The following is a 22625-nucleotide window of genomic DNA, read 5'->3' as shown; positions in this document are numbered from 1 at the left end:
TTCAAATAGACGCGCCAAACCCAGATCAACCAATCAGACAGTAATGAGTACCACGTCACGAATATTTGGTCCCACCCCTATGCACTGTAGCTGCAGAAATTCTATAAAAATATTTTTATGCTAATTACAAAATCTTTGGTAGTAGGCTAACCTACATTTTCTGAACATATTCAAATATTTTATATTTTTCATGAATGTTGACATCAGTTGAATAAAGAAAACTGACCAGGTCAAATGTATTTTATTTTAAATATAAAATCCCCATTTCCAAAGTTTATAACATAGTTCACGACTTCCAACGGTGGTTTGACAATATGGTGAATTGATTGTTTTCTACCCTTATATCCAGCCGATCAAAAACGTGCATAAAGGTACAAGGAAGTAAAAGACTGGTCCATGGAGTTGAGGGAAAAGGTGTTCAACGAAGCACCAAAAACTACTGCTTTTGTTCAATTTGTGCACTCACACAACGCAAAAACACAGCTAAGGCTTATACACCGCTTGTCATTTAAAGTTTTGAAATGATGCAGAAAAAAAAAAAATGTACACAGAACTGAGAGACTTACTGAAAATCACCCCCTTTGGCATTTAAACAGAGCCTAATAGCAGGATAGACACATATCAACTAGGACCCATTTCCAATGAACAAACAGCATATTGCCTTTGAAGAAAAATCCTACATGTCCATAATCAGTGATAATCAGGTTCACAATGGGATATAGCTAGATATTGACATTATTACAATGTATACAAAGTGTCTGTAAGGAGTGTTGTCCAACACTTCCTATCTCACCCGTTTATGAAGATCAATGAACATCAAAAACAGCTTGAGTTCCAGATGTCCCTCAAACCTAGTTAACCATAATACAGGTTCCAGCATGTCATAAAACGTCCATAGGTTGTAGTCCTGTTTTCTGGGGTGTATTCATTAGTGCACATAGTAGCAAACAGTGGCAAAACATTTCACAACAGAAAACAATTTTGCAACAAAAACAAGAATTTCCTATTGGACAAATGCAGGTATGTCCCTCCCTGTTTTGTACCGTTTGCTTCCTAGTGAACACACCCCTGTAGAAGAGCTAAGCAGTCTACATAAAAGGGTGAGTGTGCTGGCAGTTTGTGGTTCATCTTGGCTTAATATCCTCAAGCTATGGATGCAGAGAGTAGCATCCGGTCGTGTGGAAAATATCAGAGTCCACTGATCCTCCACTACTCAAGATAGTATCAACAGAAACATGAGAAACAACATACATCAAAATCAAAACAAATAAAATCCTGATAAGGTTTCAGGGGATTCAAGACAGACGGGGTGAATCTGACAATTGATGCAGTTGCGCAGAATAAAATAAAAATGGTAATTCAACTCAAGTTTAAAACAATTCCCTAATACAAATTATTACCAAGTGCTAAAACAATAGTCAACTAAAAGGATCATTAGAGCCAAACAGACAGGGTTATGGGATACAGATCATCAGGAGTGACAATGTTACCAATATGCATGACTTACTGTATATCCACTCAATACAGTTTCTGATTACAATGTGATAACAAAGGCAGTCAAACCATGATTACAATACCTTTCAAGTGATTCCCCCAGTTTCGTCACACCCCCGAAACCACCAAGAATCACTAAACTGGCTACGGTGCATAATGACTTGGTAAAACCTCACATTATAGTGAGTCTTCATATGCCTGTGTTGTGTGTGTAGCTATATTTGTATGTCTTGAGTCAATTCAAGACAATCCGCCATTGACGTCTTCCTCCCACCTAGCTAAGCACCAAGGGTGACAGTTATAACAATGAAAATGAATGGGTCGGATCGACTGCTGCCACCAAATGCCATCAGTTCATCAGTCAGTCACGGAGCTTTTTGTCCTCTTGCCGTGCTTGGTCCCACCACCCCCGCCAGAGCTGCAGGCGATTGCGGTGCCATTGCAGGCGCCCTCCATGAGGGCCCGGTCAGCCTGGTCGTCCGCCCCGGCGTCGGGCAGCTCATCCTGGATGTGGCGGAGGCGTGACATGGCGCGGTCGATGGTGGCCACGGAGACCAGGTTGAAGTCGTGCATGCTGACCAGGTGCAGCAGAAAGTTGCGGCAGAGGTTGCGGCGGGCGATGTAGGCGCCGCACTTCTCCACGAACTGCATGCTGGCCTGGTTCATCTGGTTGTCGGCTATGAAGCTAGATATGACCCGGAAACAGAACACAACAGGAGGAAATGAGGTTAGAATACTGATTTACTAGAGAGAATGAGTCAGATTAAGGACAACTTTTTAAATACATTATCCTATTTTATTTGTATCACATGTTAGATGTAAACTCTCAAAGTGTCATGGCTTTATGTGGATTTCTAAATTACAGTAACATAAGGATTACTGTTTTTATCCTTACTTAGACACCATCTATAGCACATGTTAAGAGGTAAACTCTTCAAGGTGATGTGGCTGTATGTGTATTTCTAAGTTATCTACTATAGTGCCGTAAGAGGCTAGTGATTAGAGATACATACCCACAGCTTTTAGGTACATACCCATGCTTCATGACGTGCAGGTTCCACAGCTTCATCACCTCCTTCTCGCCCTCGTTGACGTCTGTGAACTCCTCCAGTTGCTGTGGGTGGAAAAGTCATAAATTAGTCAACGCAAAGACCAAAATCTACCAACACAACCAGAAGGTACATTTTAGTATAAGGGAAGCAAAGCCCAGCTGTAGTTCAAGCCGACACTCATTTCTGTTGGATTCATATAGGGTGTAATCCTATCTTGACATGCTCGATTTTCATACATTGACATCAATGGGATACTCACATCTATCTCAAGTTAAGATATGGACTATTCTGTATAAACATCAGGCAGTCATTGTTATGTTTTTATTTTTTTTATTCTCTTCTGTTCTAGTCCATTGTACATAATCTCGGTCTGAGCAACAGTGTGAGCGGAGGGACTGACCGTGGCGGTCTTCTCTCTCAGCCACTCAGGGTCTCTCTCGTCCTCGCTGTCCACGTCCATCTCCTGGGGTCTGAGGGGCATGCAGCTGTCACTGTGGAAGTACAGGCGATTGTGTCCGCTCACGTAGGTCCTCTGCTGCTCCAGCTCCCCATCCTCAGACTCCAGGAACTCTGACAGGCTGGGCTTCGTCCGCTTGGGCCTACAAGACAGGAGCAATGCATTAGGGGTCAGAGGCTGTGGTTGGGTACACACACGCAGGCAAGCTAGTGGACAAATAGTACACGTGGACACATTCTCAGCTAGCCCTACGGCTGTGATGGTACCATCCAAGTGAGGATATATGAAATACGTTAGCCAATCAAAAGCAGTTTTACTTCTTAAGCATACAGCAAATACAAAAACTAAAATCCTTTCACATGATTACCCAGGAGGCTGACCATAGCCAAGTTAATCTTTTTATTTCAGTGCTTTGATTCTGACATGCAATCCTTGCTACTGGTTGACTGAGGGTGAGAGCCAGTGAGATCAAAGTGGAGACAGGAGACGCCTTCTTTACCTGCACACCAGTACGTGTGTCACGGCAGTCCTCTTGACGGGGCCGTTGCGGCTGAAAGCGAAGCCGGGCTGGCTGTGGATGTCCTGGGGGTTGCCCACGTAGGAGCCGTCGTAGCACTCATTGATGGACACGTCTATCCTAGCACCTTTAGGGTGAGGCTGCAGGGGGACATCAATTCAATTCAAATAACTATTTATCAAACTCTCAATATCCTTGACAACTCAAATAATCAACATATAGCATGCCAGGTACTTGGTAGTAGATGGCTTTAAAATCTCTTTGTTCTTAACTGTTTTTTTGTTTGTTAAAAAAAAAAAACCTGTATAGGGTTAATCAAAAGACCAAATTAGCATAGGTTAATAGTATTTATTATGGATCCCCATTAGCTGCTGGGGTCCAGCAAAATTAAGGCAATTATACTATTGTAAAAACATTACAATACATTCACTACAGAATTGCTCTATGTAGTACTGTGCACCTCCCATAGTCTGTTCTGGACTTGGGCACCGTGAAGAGACCTCTTGTGGCATGTCTTGTGTGGTATGCATGGGTGTCTGAGCTGTGTGCCAGTAGTTAAGATGGACAGCTCGGTGTATTCAACATGTCAATACCTCTCACAAATGCAAGTAGTGATGAAGTCAATCTCTCCTCTACTTTGAGCCAGGAGAGATTGACATGCATATTATTAAGGTTTGCTCTCTGTGTACATCCAAGGGCCAGCCGTGCTGCCCAATTCTGAGCCAAATGCAATTTTCCCTCTTTGTGGTAATGCTGTTATTAAGAAGGTAGAGCAGCGCTTTATCATGGACAGACTTCTCCCCATCTTAGCTACTGCTGTATCAATATGTTTTGACCATGACAATCCAGGGTTACTCCAAGCAGTTTAGTCACCTCAATTATCCAGATTAGTTATTACAAGATTTAGTGAATGATTTGTCCCAAATACAATGCTTTTCGTTTTTGAAATATTTAGGACTAACTTATTCCTTGCAACCCATTCTGAAACTAACTGCAGCTCTTTGTTAAGTGTTGCAGTCATTTCAGTTGCTGTAGTAGCTGACGTGTGTAGTGTTGAGCCATCCGCATACATAGACACACTGGCTTTACTCAGATTGAAAAAAGTAAGCGGCTAGACAGCTGCCCTGGGGAATTCCTGATTCTACCTGGATTATGTTGGAGAGGCTTCCATTAAAGAACACCTCTGTGTTCTTTCTGTTAGACAGGTAACTCTTTATCCACAGTATAGCAGGAGGTGTAAAGCCATAACACATGTTTTTCCAGCAGCAGACTATGATCGATAATGTCAAAAGCCACAAGCCACAAACAGCCCCCACAATTTTTTTATCATCAAATTCTCTCAGCTAATCATCAGTCATTTGTGTAAGTGCTGTGCTTGTTGAATGTCCTTCCCTATAAGCATGCTGAAATAGGAAAACGTTCAAACATAGGAATCCCGTACACACACAAAGCCCTAGTCTCTCACCACGTAATTGAAAATGAAGCGGCTGTGGGACTGTTTGAGGTGTTTCAGCAGGCTGTAAAGCTTCCTACAGTTCAGAGTGCACCAGGGACAGTGGAGGTCGTCTCTAGCCTCTGTCTGCTGCCGCGTGTTGTTGTTGTACAGGAACTGCCATGGGACAAAAAGATGGAAGTCCATTACTGGTTTATTAATAAGTGAACCATTCTGAGTGATGCTCAAACAACATTTTGTTTTACATTTAAGTATATTACGCTACTCTTCCCCTGTACTTAGAGGTGTATCATGATAATCATAACCAGGCGTGTGCTACACATTAGTGATGGATGAGGCGAGTTTCCCCCTTACTATGTGAAGCGATGTGAAACATTTCATATTGGTGCATAAACAGACCTGGTAAAATATACGCAGTTTCTGCCTGGGTTCACACAGGATCTGTTCTTTTTTCATCTGGATGTCTGTGCTGACAGAGGCTTTCACAGCTACAACAGGGAGGGTAGGGAGAAATGAAGGAGACAGAGGTTATTAGATAGCGCAAACCATTTTTAGGGGCATTATTGTGCTAGTGGTGCAGCTGCATGTCGGTCTGGTCAATTTTATTATAAAGCTAAAGTCATAGTATATTTATGGCTCTAGTATTGGTTAGATGGTGACCAAGGCTGTGTTTACACAGGCAGCCCAATTCTGATCCCCCCCCCCACTAATTGGCCATTTGACCAATCACATCAGATCTTTTTACATCAGATATTTTTCAGAGCTGATCTGATTGGTCAAAACCCCAAAGAATGAAAAAACTATCAGAATTGGGCTGCCTGTGTAAACAAAGCCTTAGCTACACACATTTAGAGTCACGTCAAGGCAAGAGAACAGCATACTGAAATTGGTGTGAGTGAATCTAAATGGGAGGTTACAATGTGTCGTTCCTTTAGGGTAAAAGCCAAGCAAGTTGCTACTGAGTGTGTTGTGTCTCTTACCCAGGGGGGCAGATTTGAGTGTGCTGGGCCTGCTCTCCACGGGGCTGGAGCCGTCAGAGTTGCGTGTGGCCAGGGGCTTGGCCACGGGGGCTGTGGACTTGTCGCTGGCGTCGCCTGTCCAGCGCAGAGTGAACTGCAGCGTGGGTCCCTGAGAGAACGTCTCGAACGGTGGCAGCCTCTGTGGGAGCAGAGCCGGAAACATTGTCTCAGTACCATCATTCACACATTTCGATGTGGAGTGTCCTACTGATAGTATAGTTGTCGTCCCCAACCCTGGTGCTGGAGAGCTACTGATTGGGCAAGCTGTTGTTTCAGCTCAGCACAACACCTGGTTCAGCTCTGCACAACAACACCTGATTCAATTAATCAACTGCTTATCAAGACTGATTAGTGTAATTAAAATCAGGCGATTTTAGTGCTGGTCTGAAACCAAAGCCTGCTAGGTTGGCACACACACGTGCCTTTGTCACACTCACCTTCCCATCCAGAATGGTTTCCCATGTGGCTCGTTTCTTGCTGACGGGGCAGTCCTCCATCCCTTGCATGGAGACTTCATATTCCCCATCCAGCAGCTGTAATCTCCTGCACATGACAGAGGTCCCTTATTAACTAGGACGCTCTGAGTAATGCATTTAACATTGAGTGTGAACAGTTATATGTGGTTATGGTTTCAATTCCGAAATAGGGCTCAGATATTATAGCACCCTAAAAAGCCACTCACAAGTGGCTAAATATCCTTGAGTTCAAAGTGCAGCAGCAACTTGGTAATGACAGTTGCCACCTGGGGATAAATGACTACCATTTTGCCATATATGGTATGTTGTTTACCTGTTCTTGTCAAAGACGGTCATCTGTGCAACAAAGGTCTCTGTGGTCTCTCCATCTTCTCTGTGGGCGGAGCTTCTCTTCTTTCTGCTGGGCACCTCTGTCACATCTAAACATGCAAAGACACCAAACAAACAACAATTAGACATTTGCCTCATGAATATAATGCCACATCATCAAAACAAAATGGTCGCCATACATATATATATAGTACCAGTCAAAAGTTTGGACACCTACTCATTCAAGGGTTTTTCATAATTTTTATTATTTTCTACATTGTAGAATAATAGTGAAGACATCAAAACTATGAAATAACACATATGTAATCATGTAGTAACCAGAAAAGTGTTAAACAAATCAAAATATATTTTATATTCTTAAAAAGTAGCCACCCGTTGCCTTGATGACAGCTTTGCACTCTCTTGGCATTCTCTCAACTACCTTCATGAGGTAGTCTCCCTACAACTAACCTGTTTTCTCTCCAAACAAACACAGACATTCGATTTTAGTGAGTCATCCAACATCCCTGAGGGTGTTTTTGCAACTACTTGCCTATGTTCTCGTTGGCCTCGCCGTTCACAAGGCCGTTCATGTCCCTCCTCCCGGTGCGTAAGACCCTGAACAGGAGTGAGTAGGACTTGACCATGTGGCTGTTGCTGGGCTCAAACTCGTTACTGGACACCAGCAGGGAGGGCAGGGAGCCGGGCTTGGTTTGTTTGCTGCAGTCAGGATTTAAAGGCACTTGCTTTTTACCTGTAGGCACTTGCTTCACCGGGCAGCTGACATCCTATGGAAAACAACGTTAAAGGAGAAAAGTTAGGATTTAGCTAGGAGGTGAGTTAGGAGTTTGGTTTATAAACAATTTCACTGGATTGAGACAATGTGAGAGAGAAACGAAGCCTTGTTTTTACCTTTCGTTTTTTATGGCAGACTTTGACAAGTAGCACCTCTAGAGAGACCGAGCTCTGTTCGTTTTCTGAATTCTGAGATGGCTTTTCTGCGAGGGTGAAAGTGTGAGAAAAAAAGTGTGTCTTATGTTTCATCCTTTTGTCTCTTCCGTTTTTGTACAAATATCACACCAACACATTGGTATAAGGCATACAAATACATTGCATTTGAACATGGTGCAAACAGGAGAGTATTGATGGGCATACCATCCTTATGGAAGAATCCAGTGAAGGTAAGCTGCAGGTGCGAGGGCAAGCTAGAAGAAACAGCAGTAATACAGTCAGAAAAGATGCAGAGCTGTGGTAACACCCCAGGCACAAGTCACATATAAGGTTCCCCACCCTTCCCACTGTTTCTCTCCTACTTGCCAGTCTCCACCTCTGATTACTTTACTGTCTAAATAAAGTGAAAACACCTCAAATAAAATACATTTAAAGAAAAGAAAACTATAACTATATGACTCAATACTTAACTTATTATAACCATTAAAACGTATAATACGTATTATAATATGTTACGTCTCCTAACTCTTACCTGTGAGATTCCTGCTCTCCCTTCATCTTCTCAACTCTGAGCAGCATGTCATCCACCTTGAACGTTTTCCTGAGCACACAAGTTCAAGCACAGCACAAATTAAGACCTTAGAAGTGGCTTTAACTTTGATGAGATAAAAAAAGAAAAGTACAGTAGGACCTCAAAGATAAGAACACGTCGGGAACGGAGGTCCATAAAATGGCCGTCCGTAACTTTGAAATCATCTTGATAACCGCATCTACCTTTATAGAAAATATAGATAGTGTATTTACACGTGTAAGCAAGGTGTACGCTTGTGTGTAGCCTACATAAGTTGGTTTTTGCATTTAATACATGCCCCGGTTTGATATTAACCATTTGGTTACCGTCCAGTCTGTAAGTTTGAAGATCTTATCTTTGAGGTTCTACTTTATACCATCTCTGATTAATGTCTTAATATCTACCATATAAAAATAATCTGATCCCTTTCAGATCAATCAGAGAACAATATGTTACCTTTTGGCATTTGTTCGAGTGTTTCTGTGGGTCATGAAGGTAAGAGTCCTGTGCAAGAATATAGGCTAAAATGGAAGCATTTGGAGGTAAATCATTAATATACCAGACATTGTGAAAATGAGAAATAAAATAAAATACATGTATATATCCATTGTTATATATACACAGTTCCTTCAGAAAGTATTCACACCCCTTGACTTTTTCCACATTTTGTTGTGTTACAAAATGGGTTTGAAATGGATTACATTTTTTGTCAACGATCTACACATAATATTATAATGTCAGAGTGGAAGAAAAATACAAAAACAATTATCACATTTATGGAAAATAAAACACAAATATATTTTGAATAGATAAGTATTCAACCCATTGAGTCAATACATGTTACAATCACAGCAATTATAACTATGAGTCTTTCTGGGTAAGTCTATTAGATTTGTTTCATTCAATTCAGTCTGGTATGAGAACGGTAGCCCCTATCTGTAAAAGCAGGGTGTCTGCGGAAAGCTGAGTATCTTGGCTATTGACCTGTGCCTTAAAATCGTTGGTATTGCTTATTACCATATATGGGCATACGTATGTATAAGGGCAGGCCAAGCCGATGACCTCATTTCAAGATGGCTGCTACCTCCATTGCAGTTAGCGTTGTGAAGCATAAACATAATAAACACGGAATACGTCTATACACACCTGGAAGCCGGGACTCCACAGATCATGAGGATGTCTTATTTGTCTGCCTGTATTTTTTATTTAACTAGGCAAGTCAGTTAAGAACAAATTCTTATTTACAATGACGGCCTAGGAACAGTGGGTTAACTGCCTTGTTCAGGGGCAGAACAAGATTTTTACCTTGTCAGCTTGGGGATTCAATCTAGCAAACTTTCGGTTACTGGCCCAACGCTCTAACCACTAGTCTACCTGCCGCCCCTGTGACCTACCATTATTGATCACTAGCCCCGAGAGTCAAAATGTTTAATTTTGTTATTGTCTGTTTCATATTAGTTCACTGTTTGCTGTGCTAAGTTTCACCCTTGTAACTTTGGAAAGGCCACTAAACTCTCATGGCCATTGTTTATTTGTGGTTCTCATCTCTGCCTTTGTCTCCAAAGTGTTACTGTTTGCATTGTGTGTGTGTGCACGCTTCACACCTTCTATGCGAGCCACTGCACAGATAAAGGCATGTTGTTTTACCTTCACAGTAATGTCGTTTTGTAAATTGAGTCAACTGTAATTCTGTGTGTTTTACAACAATATATATCTTTATTTTATTTACCACAGAGTGGAGGATACAGATGATTTAGATGATGACGTTTGGGAGCCTCCCCTCCCCAGCAAGCGCCCCCCACTGCTATGTCAATCACCCCATCTGATGGTTCTACATCCACTTTTCATAGACCTCTTGAAAAAGAAAATAGGGGCTTGTGGCACCATTCATCCTAACAGAATTGATTACCCCAAGACCAAGGTAAACGACATGACAAAGACAGCAGAGAGGGGGACCATACATTGGATCAGAAATAACAAGCTGCTTTTTGTGAAATGGAAGGACACTAGGGAAGTAACCATGTTCACCACACAGCATAAGGCATTCAATAACAACCATGTCTCAAGGAGGGTGAAAAAGGAAGAATGTTCCCATTCTGTGAAGGACTACAGTACCAGCATGGGGGGTGTCGACCTATCTGATGCTCTGATAGGCTACTACCAGGTCCTCCACAAGACCAGGAAGTGGTATAAGACTTTTTTAACCACTTTGTGGACATTGCTAGAGTAAATGCTTTCATTCTCCACAAGCAGATGTCCAAAGCAAAAAAGGTCAAACCCCTCTCTCCCAGTTGGCCTTCCGAGAACAGCTGGTGTTGGAAATGGCTGAATTGGGGGCCCAAAGCAACCTCACAACCATCACAAGACCCGCCACACAAGGTGAGCGCCACTATCCATCACACAAGACAAAAGAAAAAAGGAAGAACTGCAAGTATTGCACAAAACACATTGGAAGGAAAAAGGGTGAAACGCCAGATCTTCTGTCCGAAATGCCAGTTCGCTTTTTGATTCCTGGCAGAGAGGGACTGCTTCAAAGACTATCACGACATGCACAAGCTATGCTGAAAGTGAAATCTAATCATCTAGACCTGGGATGTAAAACAAAAACTAATGTAATTTGTAAATAGTTCAGCTTATTTCTATTTTTGCACCGTTTTTAGTGAAGGACACGTGTGTAACCAACTTTGTGTGTAACCAACTTTGTGTTTGAGAAGACATTTGTATATATTTTTGAATGTATATCTGTTGCTTTTATTTTGTTATTGTAAACAGTTAATTTGTATGTGGGTCCAATACATTGGACATGCCTAGGCTAAACGTTCAGGCACTTTGGAGAGGTTGAAAAAACACTTGGATATCCCCTGTATGTCAAACGACACCACCACAATGTTTCAGAGGTTGGTGTTGTAGAAATTTTGTTTTTATAGTGAAAAATTACTTTTAGGCACATCCAGTGTGCAAAAACAGTGTAATTACCACATTCTGACAATTTGGAGAGGTTGAAAGGACACTTGAATGTATCCTGGATACCACATAACACCACCACAATGTTGGAGTGAGGTTGATATGGTAGAAATAGTTTTTAATACTGAACAAATAGCATTTAGGGATTGCAAATATGTAATAGCACTGGAATTATCTAATTTACAGACATATGCCACTTTGAAGAAGTTTAGGGACACTTGGAAATGTCCTGTGACCACACCTAACACCACTTACTAAAACATCTGCCCATTTCAAGTTGTTAGGTCTATCAATCCCCCTTTTTTCTGATACTGTTCACATGTTGTGGGAGCCATCTGATGTGTTTCCAGCTCTGGGCCTCAATAATTCACTTATTGCTTGTCAATGAAAGATTACTTTCATAATAGTTTTATTTTTATTTTGTGTGTGCTTGATCTTGTGTATTCTAAACGATGTAACTCCTATCTATCTTCTGATCATTTCCTCAATCTCCCAGATGTCTTCTTTCCAAATATAGCATGTTTTGGCATGTCAGAATCATGTAATTACACATGAATAGCAGTTCCTTTTGGGTATGTCTATTTAGGCGGAAATAAAAGTTTTGCCATTACATCTAAGAGGTTAAACTCTGGAACTGTTTTAAAGTCCCCATTGGCCTCATGGTGAAATCCCTGAGCGGTTTCCTTACTCTCCGGCAACTGAGTTAGGAAGGACGCCTGTATCTTTGTAGTGACTGAATGTATTGATACACCATCCAAAGTGTAATTAATAACTACACTATGCCCAAAGGGATATTCAATGTCAGATTTTTTCTTATTTTTTCTTCATCTACCAATAGGTGCCGTTCGTTGCGAGACATTGGAAAACCTTCCTGGTCTTTGTGGTTGAAATCCATTACTCGACCGAGGGACCTTACAAATAATTGTATGTGTGGGGTAGTCATTCAAAGATCACATTATACACCACTATTGCACACAGAGTTATTCCATGCAATTTACTATCTGACCTGTTAAGCAAAGTTTTACTCCTGAAGTCTTTTAGGCTTGCCACAACAATGGGGTTGAATACTTACTGACTCAAGACATTTAAGCCTTTTGTTTTTATTTTTTGTTAACATTTCTAAAAACACAATTCCACTTTGACATTATGGGTTATTTTATGTAGACCAGTGACACACAATCGAAATGTAATCCAATTCAGGCTGTAACACAACAAAATATGTAAAAAGTCAAGGGGTGTGAGTACTTTCTGAAGGACCTGTACATTATGTATATATGTATATTATGGATGTAATATTTGCTTACTGCAATCAGGTTCCTTGTGCGGAGAAATCTGTAGATTTGAGTTGGTTCTGCAAATACATAATAACAATAATCATAGCCTGCTCAATAATTTGTTATGATTTTAGTAAGAATTTAATAGAAGTGTGGTATGAATGTATTCACAGAGCTGTAACGTATTACAGTGCCGCACAGATATATAGCCTATGCATGTTATGGTTCCAGGCCCACTTTCTAATCAAATTTAGTCAGAGATAGGCCTCATATTAGTCAGTGTCATTGATATTAATTGTGAGAAAAGTAGACAACAGTAACAAAATCATACTCAATTTGTTATTTTTAAAGATTTCCACCTGGCTTAAAATCGTTACTTCCTGGTATAAGTCAAAAGTCATGAAACTCACTTTCAAAGGCCTGTAGAAACAACTCATGGTCGGCTTGAATCTGCTCCATCTTCGGCTTCTTCACCGTGGTCATTACAGTTGTCGAGGCCGGGTAGACGGCGCCGTTCGCTTTACAACTGGTCCCACTCATGACTTCACCTGAATGCTGTAGATGGTGCATCCATGCAGATGAAACAAACATTATTATGGTCCTTTTCAAAACAAAGGAAGCATAATCATATCAGCTAACGTTAGTTGGGTTAGCAAGCTAGCTAACCTACTTCACTATTGGCTTTGTATAACATTATATTTTTCCATTTCAACATCCTATAAGAATATGAAAGATCGTAGCTAACTAACGTTACACATATACATTTTTTTGTAAGAAATATAGAGATAAACACATATTAGCAAACTACCGTAATTTGTCTCAAATTCCAGCATCTGTATTTTTGTTAGCTAGTTAGCCAACAAGGCTAACTAGCTAGCATAAACAAATGGTCAAAATAGCTAGCTAGTAAACGTGTGGGAGTGATATTCGAAACGGGTATAACACAAAATTATTCTTTGCTATCTGACTGTACACCATTGAAGCTAACCTTGCTAGCATTAGCTAAGATTAGCTAGCCAGCTAGAGACTCACCAACACAGGCAACCCATGAAATTAGCAAGGAAGCAAGCTGCTGCTAGCTAAACTAGCATAGTGGGTTAACGAGAAGAAATCCCAAATGTTGCGGTCCAGTATTCCTTCCAACGATTCACACAAAGTCGACTAATAAAGTACATCCATCATATGTACATAAAAATAATAGATTATGTTATTGATTATATGAAAACCATTAAAACTTCAGATGAGCTACACGTTATGCTAAAATCGTGTGGTCTTTACTGGACATCTAGAAATACCTCTCATCCAATAGAAATTCGAATATGTAATTTGAGACTTGTGATTGGGCAGACACAACTGTAAGTGACACGATCATGTTCGGTGGAAGAGGCAAATTGCCGCTCGCTTTCTCTTGCTTTTCAACGATTTTGCGGGAAATCTTTCCACCCACCGGGCATGATTCATGAAGCTTGTTTACTTTTCAGCCTAGCCGTTTGCATATTTCTGGTGCCAATTATAAATCAATACACTTGTTGCAGAAACAGTTGTTGCCAAATATGCTCAGTTCTGCACTTGTGCAAACCAGAAAACTGATGATAGGAAATGTACAGTCAATGTTATGTATTTTAATGGTGAATGTAAATGCCGACCATTATCAGTTACACGTGTTTATAATGGTCTAATAATAAAAACAAATGCTAAGTTTTTCGCTTGTCAAGCGGATTTTTTTTTGTAAATTCACAAGTTTTTGCACGGACTCACTTGAAGCACGGAACCGGAAATGCAGCAATCACAACTTCCACACGTGTGAAAGATGATTTTGGCCTAATTTAGTTCACTATTCTTGTTTTTAAGGAATGCTTTAATAACATTCACAACAGAAGTCGGTCAAATTTTAAGCACCAAGTAAGTGACGATGGCTGAGATAGTCCAACAGCGGATCGAGAATCGAATCCCAGAGTTGGAACAGTTGGAGAGAGTGGGACTGTTCAGGAAAAAAGAAGTCAAGTAAGATTAAAAACACTCTAGCTTAGCTAACTAGCAATGTTGGCAAAAATCTTTGAAGTTGTATTAAATCCGATTCATCTCCCAATTACAGATCCTTGCTAAAAAGGGCGACAGCTTTAGAATACAAACTGCATCGATTGATCATAACCAAAGTTGACTTCATTGCATACATTCAGGTGAGTGCCGAATACCAGTAAATAATGCTAGAAAATGTGAGTATGGGCAATCAAAAACAAGTACTATACAATGTATTAATCTGTGTTATTTCTTATTTCAGTATGAAATCAATGTCTTAGAGCTGATAAAGAAGAGAAGATCAGTAAGTTTTGAATCTCATATGTAATAATATATATATAAATGGATTTGGTTCATTTCATTTTGTAGGCTACACATTCGCAGCTAAACGTTGAATTGCGGTTTAGGCCTACAAATAAAGAGAATAACAATTAGGTAGATTAACAAAACAACGAAAGTGATGTTGATGAAGCCAGCTTTGTAGAGTTCCTTCACATCTGCTTGTGCCAGCTTATGGTGGAGACTGGTGCTTCTGGCAACTCACTGGAGTGATGGTGATGCCTGATGATGCATTTCATTTGGCTTGCTGGCCATGATGTCGTCCTCAGCCTCTCTGTAGCCTTCCTGTGATGCCAGGTGATGGAGTTGGCTTGGTGGCCCTGATGTCGGCTTGGTGGCCCTGATGTCGTCGTCAGCTCAACTTCTCTGTAGCCTGGACTTGTGCACCCACTTGGGTGATATCTTTGCAGTTACTATGGCTCAAAAAAGCTCACCACACAACAATCCAGAGCAGTAGTCATCCTCATTACGAACACTGACATTTCCACAATGCAGTCAGGTCTTATAAGGCAGGGCTTAATATAAGCCTAGCTGTCTGTCTGTCCGACCTCGGAAATAATGTTCCACTTTTTAATTTCAATAGAAGCCGGTGATGAGTCTGATGCATCTTTTAAATGCAAACGTTAGCAGGCAGCTAGTTGTCTAGCTAGCCAAACAAGCAGACTTGCCATCACTCCATGGGTAAAAACAACCAGATATACAGTTGAAGTCGGAAGTTTACATACACTTAGGTTGGAGTTATTAAAACTCGTTTTTCAACCATTCCACATGTCTTGTTAACAAACTATAGTTTTGGCAAGTCGGTTAAGACATCTACTTTGTGCATGACACAAGTAATTTTTCCAACAATTGTTTACAGACAGATTATTTCACTTATAATCCACTGTATCACAATTCCAGTGGGTCAGAAGTTTACATACACTAAGTTGACTGTGCAGCCGTCATACCACTCAGGTAGGAGACGCGTTCTGTCTCCTAGAGATGAACATACTTTGGTGCGAAAAGTGCAAATCAATCCCAGAACAACAGCAAAGGACCTTGTGAAGATGCTGGAGGAAACGGGTACAAAAGTATCTATATCCACAGTAAAACGAGTCCTATATCGACATAACCTGAAAGGCCGTTCAGCAAGGAAGAAGCCACTGCTCCAAAACCGCCATAAAAAAGCCAGACTACGGTTTGCAACTGCACATGGGGACAAAGCTTGTACTTTTTGGAGAAATGTCCTCTGGTCTGATGAAGCAAAAATATAACTCTTTGGTCATAATGACCATCGTTATGTTTGGAGGAAAAAGGGGGACGCTTGCAAGCTGAAGAACACCACCCCAACCGTGAAGAACGGGGGTGGCAGCATCATGTTGTGGGGGTGCTTTGCTGCAGGAGGGACTGGTGCACTACACAAAATAGATGGCATCATGAGGGAGGAAAATTATGTGGATATGTTGAAGCAACATCTCAAGACATCAGTCAGGAAGTTAAAGCTTGGTCGCAAATGGGTCTTCCACATGGACAATGACCCCAAGCATACTTCCAAAGTTGTTGCAAAATGGCTTAAGGACCACAAAGTCAAGGTATTGGAGTGGCCATCGCAAAGCCCTGACCTCAATCCTATAGAACATTTGTGGGCAAAACTGAAAAAGCGTGTGCGAGCTAGGAGACCTACAAACCTGACTCAGTTACACCAGCTCTGTCAGGAGGAATGGGCCAAAGTTCACCCAACTTATTGTGGGAAGCTTGTGGATACCCAAAACATTTGACCCAAGTTTAACAATTTAAAGGCGATGCTACCAAATACTAATTGAGTGTATGTAAACTTCTGACCCACTGGGAATGTGATGAAAGAAATAAAAGCTGAAAGAAATAATTCTCTCTACTATTATTCTGACATTTCACATTCTTTAAATAAAGTAGTGATCCTAACTGACCTAAAACAGGGAATTCTACTAGGATTAAATGTCAGGAATTGTGAAAAACTGAGTTTAAATGTATTTGGCTAAGGTGTATGTAAACTTACGACTTCAACTGTACATATTAAATCTGTTTTTTTCTCGTTTTTTTCCTGCTGTGCTTAATATGCAGTAGGCAATGTATTATGTAACTGCACAATTATTTTATTTCAGGCTTTTTTCCGGGCTTGGGCTCATATGGGTCTATGCATACGACGTCTTAAGTGCTTTGAATTCATCATCACCTTAGAATGTGCTGTCCCCTTTCGTTGTTTGGCTTAGCAACAAGATACACAACGACCATGTTTTCCACTCCGTTTCAATCTGTTGTTGAACATCTTCAAATTTATCGATCATAGCGAGGTCCAACAATGTAGCCTACATTTTGCATTCATGTCAGAGTGATTAGAGGCACAATGGAGTGCCGAGTACCAGGCCATTAGCGTTCTGACATCATTAGCGAGTTGGGTACTACCAACGCATCGGCGCCTTTCATGTAGAGAGCATAGGAGGAGAGTACCGTGACTCAGCGTTCGCGTGGAATTTGACTGTGGTCGTGACTCATGACTGCCAGTCACGGCAACAACCCTAGTGATGGGTGGTCTCTCTGCTGTGTTCCAGAGGCCATGTGGGCGTGCTACGTGTCCTTCTGCCTGGAGAGGTTCAAGAGGAAAACCAACGTCCAGCAGCTGAAGGAGAAGGTTAACATTTCAAACCATGACTATCACTGCTGATGAGCACTTTTTTTAGTGAAGAATATTGATAGATTATTGATGATCTAGTGTTAATGTGACTAATATATTGGTGAAATGAGTGTATGGTTTTCTAAGACTGAATTCTGACCTGTGTGTGTTGGCATCCCTCAGAGGCAGGAGAGGCTGCTGGCAGTGCTTCAGCGTGCCCACGACTCCTCACTGCTGAAGGAGGACTTCTACAAGAACTGGGTAAGAAGATTTCTTATGGCAAGTGTAAATCTAGGACAGTAAGTGTATAAACATAAGCCATCTAATGTACAAACATACAGCATAGAAACCAATAGGATACATGAGGTTCACAACATGTAACGGTTTGCTGTGCGTGTGTCCCTCCTTCGGTCTGTTCAGCTGCAAGTCTTACTCTCATCGGGAGACTCGGAGCAGACCGCTGCGGTTGCCATGGCAGCCACCCAGCGCTACAGACAATCTGTGGACGTGTGGTGCCTGGCCCTGCAGACGATGGTCCGTCGGGGGAGTGGCGCCACAGGCAAGCTATTCCAGGACGCCCTGACACACGTGAATCCCGAGGTACACACACACACACAGTCACTAAGGGCTGCTGTGAAAGTGGGGCAGCTCCAACTCTGTCCCAGATAATTTCCTACAGCATATTAACTTCCTCAAATGACTGCTATTTCCTGCTAGAAACCAGTTCCAATATGACTGGAAGGGCTCAATTCAATCAAACCCACAGTGCAGTATTTACATGGTAGTTCCTTTTCCTGTGGTCAAATGACATGATAGAATGGCTTCAGGTACTGTTAAACCCCATTACTAATACCAGGGAGACTTTCCTTACAGGTAAATTCTTCAGGTTCTGTAAAAACCTATTACTAATACCAGGTAGACTCAAATTACTTTTAGTTGATTTCACGTTCGTAGACGTTGAATTGACGTCTGTGCCCAGTGGGTAGTATGTAGTAGAGCTGGGATGATAAACCGATCAATTATCGACACCAACCATACCGATCCCTTATCGCATGCATTTTGCTGATATCGTCATGAAAAGTAGCCTATACTAGAGAAATGTGATAAGATAGATTGCTAATATGGGTGATTGTTTATGGGACAATTGATGGCTACAATCAAACTAGTAGTAGTTGTTTAAAGGAAGAAAAAAACACCTGGTGCACATCGTTATAAACGTATCCTATTTATTGTTATTGTATCAATTCAGGCAATTTATTGCAATATGGATCTTGTAGCTAGTCTTTCATTGTTATGACGGGTGTTGCGCAATATAAGGGGCAGCTCACGAGAAGGGGCCGACTGTGTGAGGGGGCGTATGGTCACCCTCCACTTTGTTATGTAATTATGTAGTCACAAAGACATTGTTGATCCGGGGTGCGAGTTGCGAAAAAGTATGGGCCCAATGGGATTGTCTCTCATTCTTTGACTAAGATTTATGGGGGGGTAGTAGTATCTTACAAAAATGTTTGGAGCATCAGAGTGTGCAAGCTGTACTTACCGGTAACACATTTTCCGGCCCAGCAACCCATGAATATGTTTTATTTGTTACAAGAGCATCTTACCTGATGTTAACCACCCTGGTCTTGTCTGTTGACAGTCGAGTTTGCCCCTGTGGCAGCTGCAGGTGGGGTGGAGCATGACATCACAGAGCCCAGAGGAAACTGAAGCCCTGTTTCAGGTACAGAACCAAGCCCAACCTCTCAAAATGTACATTAGTTTATCACATTTTAATACAATACCAGTTTACATTTGTCATAATTCAAAGCTCTGTCCAGACAGTGCTTTGACCAAGCTTTTTCTGGTTCTATGTCATTTTTAGCCTCCATTGTGTCAGTGCAAAAGCAGTAGTGCCTATGTAAACACAGCCTATGAGGCAACCCAATTCTGATCTTTTGACCAATCACATCAGATCTTTTTCAGAGCTGTTCTGATTGGTCAAAATACCAATTTATGTAAACACAGCCATATTTCTCTACATACAATGTTGTCTGGTTGGATGAGAATTAGTTTGAAACAGTTTGTTTTTTCATCTGCTCTCAAAGAGGTCTGCTGTCCGCGGTGCCTGCCGTTTCCATGGAGATAACGGAGAAGTACCTTGACTGGTCCTACGGGGCCGGAGGCTACAAGAAAGCCAGGAAGACCTTCACAAGGTACTGAATATTAATAGTAATATTATATTATTCATTTCTCACCAGTTCTGCATTGTGAAGGCCAAATCAGTACAATGATGATTGTAATTCACAGTAGTTATTTTGTACAACAACGTATCCTCGTTTAGATGACGACTTATTCATATGGATTTAAGTTCAGCATTTTGAAGAAGAAAAACAACGTTGGACCTTCTCTTATTTTCCAGTTTGCGTGAGAGCCGGCCCTTCTCCAAGGCCTTTTTCACCAGAATGATCCAGATGGAGAAAGATCAAGTGAGTCGAGTCACAATGTATGGGGAAACAAGAACAAATCAAATGTATTTATATAGCCCTTCTTACATCAGCTGATATCGCAAAGTGCTGTACAGAAACCCAGCCTAAAACCCCAAACAGCAAGCAATGCAGGTGTAGAAGCACGGTGGCTAGGAAAAACTCCCTAGAAAGGCCAGAACCTAGGAAGAAACCTAGAGAGGAACCAGGCTATGAGGGGTGGCCAGACCTCTTCTGGCTGTGCCGGGTGGAGATTATAACAGAACATGGCCAAGATGTTCAAATGTTCATAGGTGACCAGCAGGGTCAAATAATATTAATCACAGTGGATGTCGAGGGTGCAACAGGTCAGCACCTCAGGAATAAATGTCAGTTGGCTTTCCGTAGCCGGTCACATTCAGAGTATCTCTACCGCTCCTGCTGTCTCTAGAGAGTTGAAAACAGCAGGTCTGGGACAAGTAGCACGTCCGGTGAACAGGTCAGGATTCCATAGCCGCAGGCAGAACAGTTGAAACTGGAGCAGCAGCACGGCCAGGTGGACTGGGGACAGCAAGGAGTCATCAGGCCAGGTAGTCCTGAAGCATGGTCCTAGGGCTCAGGTCCTCAGAGAGAGAGAGCATACTTATTCACACAGGACACCGGTTAAGACAGGAGAAATACTCCAGATATAACAGACTGGCCCTAGCCCCCCGACACAAACTACTGCAGCATAAATACTGGAGGCTGAGACAGGAGTGGTCGGGAGACACTGTGGCCCCATCCGACGATACCCCCGGACAGGGCCAAACAGGCAGGATATAACCCCACCCACTTTGCCAAAACACAGCCCCCACACCACTAGAGGGATATCTTCAACCACCAACTTACCATCCTGAGACAAGGCCGAGTATAGCCCACAAAGATCTCTGCCACGGCACAACCCAAGGGGGGGCGCCAACCCAGTCAGGAAGATCACGTCAATGACTCAACCCTCTAAAGTGACGCACACCTTGCAGGGACGGCATGGAAGAGCACCAGTAAGCCAGTGACTCAGCCCCTGTAATAGGGTTAGAGGCAGAGAATCCCAGTGGAGAGAGGGGAACCGGCTAGGCAGAGACAGCAAGGGAGGTTCGTTGCTCCAGTGCCTTTCCGTTCACCTTCACACTCCTGGGCCAGACTACACTCAATCATATGACCTACTGAAGAGATGAGTCTTCAGTAAAGACTTAAAGGTTGAGACCGAGTCTGCGTCTCTCACATGGGTAGGCAGACCATTCCATAAAAATGGAGCTCTATAGGAGAAAGCCCTGCCTCCAGCTGTTTGTTTAGAAATTCTATGGACAGTAAGGAGGCCTGTGTCTTGTGACCGTAGCGTTTGTGTAGGTATGTACGGCAGGACCAAATCGGAAAGATGGTCCATACTCAGACAAATATGTTGCAACCAACCAAGGCATAGTCTCAAACTAGCCTGTTGTTCCAATATTGCCACACATTGTTGTGGCTTTTATGTACAAAAGGGTGTATCAAGGGTTTAACTTTTCACACCGATTAGGATTTTGTAAGTCTGTTCCCAGATCTGTTTGTGCTGCATAGCCAACGGGCTATGGTCATTGGCAAGGCTGGTGTACTGACTGGAATGATGTGACTGTTCTTTTAGGAGACTCCCAAGATGAGCAACCTGAGGGACTTCTATGAGAGAGCCCTGAGGGAATTCGGCTCCACAGATGATGGTGAGATTCTGAAAACGCATTCAAAGCAGCCCATTTCAAATAAGTCCCACGGGGATTTTTGCATGTCAGTTGCTACACTAACAACTAAAAGACTTCCAATAGGCCAGTAGAAGAATGAACATGGTTGGAACTACAGGGTTTGCAGGCTTTTATTCCAGCCCAACATTAACACACCTGATTTCAACAGCAACTTTGATGAGCTGATTGAGGTGTTTTAGTATGGCATGAATATAAACCTTTACTTCCATTTAGTTTTCTGGGACAAAGTAAGTTGAGATGGTCACTCAGGACTGTCTGTATGGCTTTTTCCCTCCAGATCTGTGGCTGGAGTATATCAGAGAGGATCTTGGGCCCAGCGGCCAGCCAGAAAACTGTGGGAAGATCCACTGGAGAGCCTTGAAGCTGCTGGAGGGGAAGAGTGTGGAGAGATTCACTGCCCAGTACACTCTGCTGCAGACTGGACACATCTAGAACACACTTTATATGATGAGTTAAATTTGTACTTGACATTTCCTTGCATTTTGTATTCAACTTGGTGTTTCATGCAAGTTTACAACTTGAATCATTTTATTTTTTGAAGAGTTATGTTAATGTACATATCAGTAAAAATAACATTTATGTATTTACAAAACATTAACTTTGTCGCTGTTAACTTGAAATAAAACCATCCCTACAGTCTCCTTGGTCAGGGTGTTTCTACAGTGTTCCGTCTGTAGGTCAATATCACACACTGTAGCACATGGAATTATCGTTCTTCTGTTTCAATAATCAGTGCGTCACATGACTACTTAAATACATGTGAGTATTATGAGCATAACGACCCCTGACTTGCTTCCTCAGATTGGAGCCTAGGGATAGCAGTAGGTCCACTGACCAACCAGTACTTTGCGAAACCTTTTCTTGATTAGAGTTAACAGATTCAGCTCTATA

The 22625-nt window shown here is 41.9% G+C and overlaps 2 protein-coding genes across 4 annotated transcripts; one reads left to right on the top strand and one right to left on the bottom strand.

The window, feature by feature from the left end:
- Nucleotides 1-225: 225 nt before the first annotated feature.
- On the bottom strand, nucleotides 226-13816 carry LOC139568483 (polycomb protein suz12-B-like). 3 transcript variants are annotated; one of them, XM_071390328.1, is made up of 17 exons: nucleotides 13570-13816; nucleotides 12948-13092; nucleotides 12568-12614; nucleotides 8756-8820; nucleotides 8261-8329; nucleotides 7933-7982; nucleotides 7690-7775; nucleotides 7331-7565; nucleotides 6782-6887; nucleotides 6430-6535; nucleotides 5954-6131; nucleotides 5373-5461; nucleotides 4986-5129; nucleotides 3503-3660; nucleotides 2947-3145; nucleotides 2508-2608; nucleotides 226-2179 (listed from the first exon to the last, which is right to left on the bottom strand). In XM_071390328.1, the coding sequence occupies exons 2-17, from the start codon at nucleotides 13075-13077 to the stop codon at nucleotides 1852-1854; spliced, it is 2091 nt and encodes a 696-aa protein (XP_071246429.1). In that variant the 5' UTR covers nucleotides 13078-13092; nucleotides 13570-13816; the 3' UTR covers nucleotides 226-1851. The 3 variants fall into 3 exon arrangements, with proteins under 3 accessions (XP_071246429.1, XP_071246427.1, XP_071246428.1); XM_071390326.1 differs by lacking the exon at nucleotides 13570-13816 and having other exon boundaries at nucleotides 12948-13122; XM_071390327.1 differs by lacking the exon at nucleotides 13570-13816 and having other exon boundaries at nucleotides 2529-2608; nucleotides 12948-13122.
- Nucleotides 13817-14449: 633 nt separating this feature from the next.
- Nucleotides 14450-22367, top strand: LOC139542406 (U3 small nucleolar RNA-associated protein 6 homolog). The gene is made up of 11 exons (XM_071347810.1): nucleotides 14450-14541; nucleotides 14633-14717; nucleotides 14824-14860; nucleotides 17463-17542; nucleotides 17708-17785; nucleotides 17945-18124; nucleotides 19164-19240; nucleotides 19603-19716; nucleotides 19923-19989; nucleotides 21623-21695; nucleotides 22012-22367. Exons 1-11 carry the CDS (start codon nucleotides 14450-14452, stop codon nucleotides 22164-22166), a joined length of 1038 nt encoding a protein of 345 aa, XP_071203911.1. The 3' UTR covers nucleotides 22167-22367.
- Nucleotides 22368-22625: the final 258 nt, after the last annotated feature.

This window comes from Salvelinus alpinus, chromosome 2, assembly GCF_045679555.1.
Source record: "Salvelinus alpinus chromosome 2, SLU_Salpinus.1, whole genome shotgun sequence".
Taxonomy (NCBI): Eukaryota; Metazoa; Chordata; class Actinopteri; order Salmoniformes; family Salmonidae; genus Salvelinus; species Salvelinus alpinus.
This window is presented reverse-complemented; position numbering and strand designations above follow the sequence as displayed.